This window comes from Scleropages formosus, chromosome 11 (assembly GCF_900964775.1).
Source record: "Scleropages formosus chromosome 11, fSclFor1.1, whole genome shotgun sequence".
Lineage (NCBI taxonomy): Eukaryota > Metazoa > Chordata > Actinopteri > Osteoglossiformes > Osteoglossidae > Scleropages > Scleropages formosus.
In genome coordinates, this window is record NC_041816.1 from 173,378 (window position 1) to 182,016 (window position 8,639).

General features: G+C 45.6%; 1 protein-coding gene across 2 annotated transcripts; it reads right to left on the reverse strand.

Annotated features, from left to right (window-relative positions):
* Nucleotides 1–681: 681 nt before the first annotated feature.
* aagab (alpha and gamma adaptin binding protein) lies at nucleotides 682–8,196 on the reverse strand. Of its 2 annotated transcripts, none has more exons than XM_018752406.2 (10): nucleotides 7,960–8,196; nucleotides 5,046–5,236; nucleotides 4,861–4,957; nucleotides 4,667–4,756; nucleotides 3,478–3,561; nucleotides 2,819–2,898; nucleotides 2,362–2,455; nucleotides 2,185–2,289; nucleotides 1,965–2,014; nucleotides 682–1,332 (listed from the first exon to the last, which is right to left on the reverse strand). In XM_018752406.2, the coding sequence occupies exons 1-10, from the start codon at nucleotides 8,132–8,134 to the stop codon at nucleotides 1,255–1,257; spliced, it is 1,044 nt and encodes a 347-aa protein (XP_018607922.1). In that variant the 5' UTR covers nucleotides 8,135–8,196; the 3' UTR covers nucleotides 682–1,254. The 2 variants fall into 2 exon arrangements, with proteins under 2 accessions (XP_018607922.1, XP_018607921.1); XM_018752405.2 differs by having other exon boundaries at nucleotides 2,362–2,482.
* Between the last annotated feature and the right edge of the window lie 443 nt (nucleotides 8,197–8,639).

Here is an 8,639-nt window from a genome sequence, read left to right on the forward strand (position 1 = left end):
ATTTTTAATGTCTTTTGTTCCTTTTAGTACTGGGTGGCAACTTCCAACAGTTAAAATTGCATATTGATTATATTATGGCTGAGGCCTGTTTTCTAGGGTGGGAAGAAATGCTTGTTAAGTTAACAGTTCACTTCAAAGAATTAAAAAGTCAAAATGGTTATTCTCAGTTGCACACTAAAACATTAAGAACTGACCGTGAAACAAACTCCAAGTAAAGGTTTCAGAGTTATCTGGTCCAGATAACTTCCTCCACACATCTCCACTCTTGGTCCAGTAAGCATTTTGGGTAAAGTATCAAAGATCCACCCCCTTTGGACTTGCAGAAAGGTAGGCTGTTGAAGTGTAACACAGCAAGCTTCCCCACTGTCACACCTACAGTTTAAGTGAACTGAAACTTTTTTCTCTTCAAATGGTGACATTGCATGTTGCAATTGGTACCAACTCATCGGGGATGTTCAGATCATCTATAAGCTGTAGTTTCACTTGGCAATGGTAAGCCTTGTGCCATCAGCTCTCCCCAGCAGACACTATGAATCAACTCAGCAACACGCTTAAGTGTGCGTTGCTAGGTTACAGCTAACGTAGTCTGCATCTGCACAGAGCTCTGCAAGAAGATGGCTGCTGATGATAGAGCAGCCAGGGACAGACCATCAGCTGTAGTAACATCACAGAACCCATGGATTTTTTTTTTTTTTTTAATTAAACAACTAACTCAGAACTGTTGCCAGAAGTGTTTTCCAACATAGGCATACACAGGCTGGTAGAAACGATTACAGAAGTACTGCTTGTTTCCTTTCGTGCCCCCCCCAATCTTTGCAGGCATCTGAAAAACTTCCTGAACATCTACAAAATGTAAACCAAAGTCAAACGGGTATATATGCAGTAATATACTGGAAAAGGTGGGCATATTTATGCATTGTCTTGCTTTGAGTCCACTGTGAAGGACAATCTCAAACTAAGCACATAACATCTGACCTTATTTGGGATGATAGTTTAGGTTAACGTGGTATTACACCTTGCAGATACGAGGGAGCCACTGGTTCAATTACATGTTTGATAGTCACTGTCCTTCAACTATGGATTTGATGGCCTAAGGTGGCAGTGGAGAGACAGAAGTATAACAGACACAAAGGGCCTCTTCACCTCCTACTAGTCTCCTCTTCATCACCCCAGCTCCACGGGGGGTGTAGGGAAAGGGACTCATCAGCTGACAGCAGAAGAGTAGAAGGAATGGAGGCAGCTGGGGGCTGAGTGTTAGCTTTCCTCCCCTGAGGACAGTCCTTCGATCTCATCTTGGTCACCCCCAATCGCCATCCAGAAAGCTTTAGCAACCTAAAAATAAACACCCCCACCAGTTTGAAATTTAAAAAAAAAAAAAACAAACAAGATGCAAGTTATTAACTGCCACTTCCTCACCGATTCTGCTGGCAACCTCACTCACTTCAAGCACTCAGCAAGTACTGTCAAAGTACAATGTGGTCTTTCAAATGTTATTTGAATGTCTTGTCATTAGCATGTTACCTTTCGTGCATATTAAAAAAAAAAAAAAAGGATCCCCGAACAGCTAAATACACTTAGTTCCAAGAAGCAAACTGCACAACTACAGGTGCTGTCCTTCTAGACACCTCTGCAATTAAGCTGTTAAAACTTAAGGTGTCCGCATGTTGCTTCTCAACCTAATGACAAGTATCAGGAAATTTGGCTAAATTAATACATTAAAAATTAATAGTAAAATCCAGCAAGAAGTTTCTTATTGTACTTTAATGCTGCAAACTTTTACACAACACTGTGGAAGACCTCTTTCAGCAGGATCTTTAACAAAAAACATTAAGGGTGCATATTTACATTTTAACTAAAGCGCTTCAGCAATATGTCATCATCCCTTGAATCCTGTGGAGGAGCAACTACACAGATGGAAATCAAATAGGGTTTTTTCAGCTCTGTAGAACGGAGTGGGGCGTTACCTTTTCTGCGTGAACTTTCCGCTCTTCGTGAGGTAACGACGATGCTTTGTCTGTGGTAAAGGAGGTACGAAGGAAATTATACCCTTTTACCCCTCTAACCCAAAGTAACTACAGGACTAGATTAATGATAACTTAGCCTGACTTTTCTTAAACTTCAAGGAACTTTTGTACTCCACTGCTAAAGCAGATCCTAAACAACCCCAACCCATGTCATTGTTACCTTTCATCTCCTTCAGCTTTGTGAAGAGTCGCTCAAAATTTTCAGCATCTGCATCGCCATTGGTGAGGCTGGCTAGCTCCTGGATGTCGATGTCTGTCATGGGGTCTGGGAAGGGAAAGACCATCAATGACAGTCGTGTTGACAAACTGAAAATGCAGCCAACTGGTGTTCGCTCACCCAGCGCGTTGACCCCCGTATCGCCGTTGGCAGCCATTTCGGTGTTTTCCTCCTCTCTGCCATCGTCTCCTCCCTCTACTGGCAATGGTGGGGACTGCAAGCAGCATGGTGAAGAATTATTCTGAAAAGTAAAGCTTAATTACAGGCAATTAATGTCAAATTATTATTATTTTTTTTTTTTTTTTTTAAAAAGTCACTTTCTTTTTAGGTCACAGCCCTTACCACTGAAGAGTACTGGAGAAAAGGTACCTTTTACAAAATTGTGAATTTTATATATTGAATCTCTTAGTAAAGAGAAACATTGTTCTAAAAAACAAATGCAGCCAGACACAAGAATATTTATTTATTTTTCAGTCCGTTGCTTATTTGAGTTCAGCTTAGTCTCGGACTACAGCGTACACCGACACCGCCGCGTTTTGATGGCTAGAGGAGGCCGGCAGGCGTGGGGGGAACTGACGTTAGAATCCTGCTTGGGACGAGGGTTGTTGTGTCGGGATGCCACCAGGCTGCTCATCAGACCAAACCCCTGGTTGTGCTCTACAAGAGAACAACACGGGGAGATTTAAAAACATGACTATATAGTAACAAGTACAGGAATCTCCAGGCATTCATTAAACCCAAGCCTGAAGAGCTCTTGTCATTTTTGTAAGAGAAGCCACATCCACGGGCTCATCCTGAAACGGACGCGAGCTCGCTAGAGATATAAAAGTGCTGTAACGTAGGGCTACTCGGCTCCAGTCCTTGACACGATTCTGCCCGTCACCGAAGCACCGAGAGCTCAAATAGCATGAAATATGTGAAATGAAGGTAGCCGGTGAAATCGAGTAGTTCCTCTTTCCCAAAAGCCAGCCTGGACGAAAGCAGGTGAACAAGGCGGGCTGCAGTAACGAAATGGGCACTAGCTAAAAACCAAAACAGATTGATATGAAATATGCCAAATAAGTAGAAGCTTCTGCAATAAATGTTTTAATGCTGTTTAATAACTGTAGCCCAGATACACTCAAATAGCTGTGTTGGTGGAACACACAGATGCACAATGTGCAGCGTGACTCAACACCGAGTCAATAAAAAAGCTATGATGATAATTTGAGCAGCACAAGTGAAACATCGGTTTACCGTCCTTCATCTCCACGCTTGACCACACGTTTGCGTTGAGCGCTTGGACGATCCTCTTCACTCCCGTCGACTCTGGAAAATCATCTACGAAGAAATTGCAGCAAGTATGACAGAGCAAAGAGGCTGTGAGAAATGAAAAATCTCATTCTTGCCTCACATCTGGCCTATTTATAATCACAGCCAGCGTCAATACTTGGACCATTTTTATCCATTTGAACTAAAAAAAAAATAAAAAAGAACCTTAAGATCTTGCCTGCTCCCCATTATAAACAAACCCTGCTTCTACACACAGCTGAAATCCTTCGCTACTACTTATTACTAGCACCACGTTTCTGGCATTATTTCAGCACTTCAATGTTCAGTTTGCAGTTTTCATACTGACATCCTGGAAGTAATATTATGTAAATACGCTATGTGTTGTCACAGACAAAAAAAATTAAAAAAAGGTGAAAATATAGAAATTTTCCACCTATTAGCATAATTTATAGCAATTATGTAGGGAGCACTGCATTTTACACGTTCATTTAGTAGATGCTTTTCGCCAAAGCAACTTAGAATATTTAGATTTTTTTTTTTTTTTCTTTTTTCCAACAATTGTTTACCCATTTACACAGCTGGGTAATTTTACTGGAGCAATTTCGGATAAGTGCCTTCCTCAGGGGTGCTATAGGGGGAGAGGTGAGATTCAAGCCTGCAACCTTTAGGTCCAAAGGCAGCAGGGCTACCCACTGTGCTACCAGCTGTCCCATTTTGGACAAATGCCCTCTGTATTTTGGACGTTATAATTCAGCTGTCGTCAACGTGCACGCCAGCCATCTCTTCGTTTACTTCTTACAAAACACGTTGCTTCATCCCACCTCCTCCAAGTATGAGATGATGCCAAGTGATTATGCGTAGAACGTTGCGCTGGAGAGAAAAAGGTCTGTCGTAACACTTGTAAAATATTTTATTTTTATGCCAACACGGTTAGCTGCGGGGCAAATGCACTTGGTTTTACCACAATTTAGTTCATTTTGGAACTGAGCGTTTCTCATTAAAAATGTTAAAAATGGAAGTGACGGAGCTGCCTGAGGCATCAACAAGCTCCCTGGCAAGTTCTTCACGGAGCTCAGCGGCGAACGCAAGGAAGGTACGACGGCGCAGGGTTCCACGGTGCGGCGTTTAAGCGTTTGCGTCTCCGCCATCTCACCGTCCTCGTCCGGCAGGTCCTCGGGGTTGAGCTCCACCAGTTCGAAGGCATGGGCCAGACACCACTGCTGCGCCTGCTGTCGACTCACTCCTGCAACGACAGCGCTGCTGTTTCTCCCTCACACGCACACATTCCCCTGCGGCATCGCCGCGGGAGTCCGCGTGCCGCGAACCGAGCCGACACGAGCCACCCACCGTTGTCGTGCACGCGGTCGCACACCAGGATAAGCACCTCCGGAGCCAGCTCCTCCACCACAGCCAGCCAGGGGCCCACGCTGTCCAGACCCCTGCTCTGAAGGCAAGGGAAACCAAGGTTAAGAGTCCACTCGGGCCAAGACACACAGGACAGGGAGACCAAACACCAACAGTCCGCCACTCGCCTCCGCGCTGTCGAAATAGACGATGAAGGCCTGCAGCGAACGGGCGACCTCTGCCGTCACCTCGAAGGGGCTCGGCACCACGCACAGGCCGACGTCCGCGGTGTAGTACTTGTTGTTGATGGTCCACGGATACCAGCGCACCACCCCCTGCTGCTTGGAGGGCTCTGGCAAGGTGGCTACACCGAGGATCTCTGAAATGAGATGACTTTAAGATAACTTCTGGCAATTACCGCAGTACAAGGAATATTCAGCTCAGCACGGCCTTAATCTGCTTTATATCGTGCACCACCCTGCAAATCACTCCATTTATAATCCTTCCAGTTAAGAACTGTTTTTTTTTTTTTTTAAATTCCTTTTATTACTGAGGTTGTGGGAAAAAGCAAAGTTGCGTCATAACATCACTTTGTATTTTACCATCAGTACGGTTGCAGCGGGTGTGCGTTGAGCGTGATGCATCAGGCCGTCACTCGCACACCGGCAACCAGCTCCTACAGCAAATGCTCAGCACTGGCAGCAACGTCACGTTTTTTCTAGAGTATTACACTCGTAAGACGGAAATAGAAAACTGAGTCAGACATCTGCTTTTGTTAGGAACGCCGCTCAGCGGACTTTGTCTTGCCGTTTCAAGAGAACGAGGTGAAGAAAAGGACGGAAGTCTGACCCGAGCCAGCCAAGTTTTGCATGAGCTGAGCGCAGCTCACATCTGGTTTTGCTCAAGATGAGAGGAGAGGAGAGGAGAGGAGAGGAGAGGATGAGTAATCCGAGTCCTCACCCACCCTGTAACAACAATGCTGTGGTAGACTGTGGTCGAGCACTGTGTTTACGCCACACATAGTGGGTCGAGTGCATTTCATTCAGTGAAAAGTCAATTAAACTCCTCTCCAAGTCTGGATGCGAGCGACTTCCCGAAACGGACCGAGACCGCAACGGTCGACGACGTCTATTCATTTCAACGAAACGTGTTCCGCTCGCTTACGGCTCCAGGCTGCAGGTCGGTAGTTTGGAGAACTCTTAGCTATATTATCTTCATATCTAAATTATATACAGTATATATACACACACATACGCTACATTTATGCGTATTCATTTTCTCCAAAGCGACTTCCTATGTACCGTCATCAGCCCACACACCTTATTCACCCAAGGTGACTTACAACGCTCCATGCGCTACTTGCAATGAATCACTCATCCATACATACACCGGGAAAACACGTTCCCTCCAATCGCTCGCGCCACGTACGACTTTGTTCGAGCGGCCAATCCACCCGAAGAGCACGTCTTCGGAGGGTGGGAGGAAACCCACGCGGGCACAAGGAGAAGGCGCCAACTCGCCGGAGCCGCGTCCTTTTCCCACCACCCAGGTGCTGCGAGACGACAACGCTACTCCCTGCACCACCGTGCCTCCTCTCTCTAAAGAATACGTTTTACATTTACTCATTAACTGATGCTTTTCTCTAAAGCACCTTACAATGGTAGAATACTAATTCTTTACCAATTTACGCAGATGGGTAGTTTTACTGGAGCAACTGAGGATAAGTACCTCGCTCAGGACAGGAGCACAGCAGCAGCATTAGGCGAGATTCGAAGCGGCAACCTTTGGGTCCGAAGGCAACGGCTCCGTACAGGTACTGCATTTGGAGATGTATTGCAATGTCACTGACATCAAATATCTTACGGTAGAAAACTGTTTATGTAGAAATTTTTTCCAAAAAGAAAAAAAAATGAACTTTTTCAACACTGAATGTCTCTTACATCACCAGTTGTTCACCTTTACTTATTATTTTACATAAGCGCCCTAAGGTTGTTCATACCGCTCAGCTTAGGAAAAACACAAAAGCAACAAGTGCCACTCATAATAACCAGTGCCACTGTAAACAAACGGCAGATGGACACGTGAAGACTAGCTAAAAATACGCAAGTGAGAACAAGAGTGGGGGAATGGAAAGCCCGAGCGAGCGTCGCCGGGAGAAGAAAAAGGCCCTCCGCACTCCGGCTGAACAGCGCCATCTGCTGGGCGCAGCGCGCAACTCTCCGGACACGCAGCAGCGGAAGATGGAGGGAAGCGGGACATGTGACACAAAGTGGGCCGTGAACTCTGTGGAACACGTCGCTCGGGGAGAACTGAACTGTGATAAACCACCCGCTTCTTAAGAGCCGTTTAATGGAAAAAAAAAAAATATATATATATATATATATATATATATATATAATCAGAGGTGACAATCATTCGGCTCAGCTTCCATCTAGAGGACCTCATCATCTTTGAAAGTTTAACTCTAACGTGACTCATCAGAATCAATGCCTCCGAGGTAACGATAACGCATAGATTTTGTAGCGTGTAATTATACACACATATATATAATATATATATATACACACACACACTTATGAATGCCAGCAGCAGGGCACTGATTCACGCAAAATGCCGTCTTCGCCGTGTCACGTGACCACGAGGGCCGCGGTTCGCACGCGATTTACGAGGAGAGTCGTTCGTAACGCGAGGCAAGCAGCGCGGTGCGGCACCGACGAGCGGAGAGCGAACTCGCCGCCGTGCCGCACGTCATGCGAACTAAACAAGAGCTCAGCTTGAAGTTGAGCTGTCTAGCAGAAAAAGCCTGCAGCCTGGGCAGTTTAAAGTGGGGATCCGATGTTACGAGAGAGAGAGAGAGAGAGAGAGATACACACAAAACCGCGAAAAGAAAGACTTCTTCTCAGACAGACACGGCGTTGTTAATTCGCTGATGCTGATCACTTACCGTGACATGAATTTACTGACAAGTTTTAACATGAAAACCACGGTAAATAAAAGAAAAATCAGCCTGGTCCAGAAGCAAAGGAGGAAGGCCAGGTGATATAATAGTTGCCAAAAAAAAATACACTTTCATGTACCAGTTATACTGCGGCGATTACTCACGTTTAATGAGCTCTTCTTCTTCAAACTGGCCGTCGCAGCTGGTAATGAGGACGCAGGGCAGCGCTCCCGCCTCGCCGTCCTGCGCAGCAGACATGTTTAAAGGCTGAAAAGAGGCGCACGGACCGGCTCTCGCGGAACCTTTCAGCTGTCGGCCACTGCGGCAGAGGGACCACATCCGTGGAACAAAAGTGCTCTACTGGCTCGCGTGTAGGGTGATGCGGAACCTTGCGCTTCTCATCCAACACAGCAGGAGGGACTGTTTCCGAGTGTAACACCAGTTGGCGACGAAGAGAGTCACGTGACCTCTGTGTTACTGCAACGTCACGCTATTGTTAAACTGTAGAATAAACACGAAGCAAAAAAGAAATTTGGAGCATCTGGGGAGTTTTGCGGAATCCCGTAATAATGTGATGTTACGAAATGAAACATGTACCCACTTCTGAAGTCGTGTTAGCTTCGCTGGGTTAATAATAAAGGAACAGTTCCGTAGGCAGAGGGCGGATCTTCATTTCTTTTGTCAAAATCGTAAAATTGGCGCAAAAACTACGGGCCCAGAAAAAAAAAAAAAAAAAAAAAAAAAACATGCACGCAGTACAGCTAAATTCGCATTAAAACTGCGTACCGTCGAAGAAGTGCAAATGTTTTCCCGCCGGGTGGATACACCCACCCACCCACATACA

Bases quoted from the DNA above. Each gene is read 5' to 3' on its own strand.
- aagab (XM_018752405.2), bottom strand. From the start codon at position 8,134: ATGTGGTCCCTCTGCCGCAGTGGCCGACAGCTGAAAGGTTCCGCGAGA. The intron at 5,237-7,959 runs GTGAGTAATCGC...ATCTCATTTCAG, and splicing joins AGAAGAAGAGCTCATTAAAC to AGATCCTCGGTGTAGCCACC. The intron at 4,757-4,860 runs GTGGGTGGCTCG...CTGTCGTTGCAG, and splicing joins CGACCGCGTGCACGACAACG to GAGTGAGTCGACAGCAGGCG.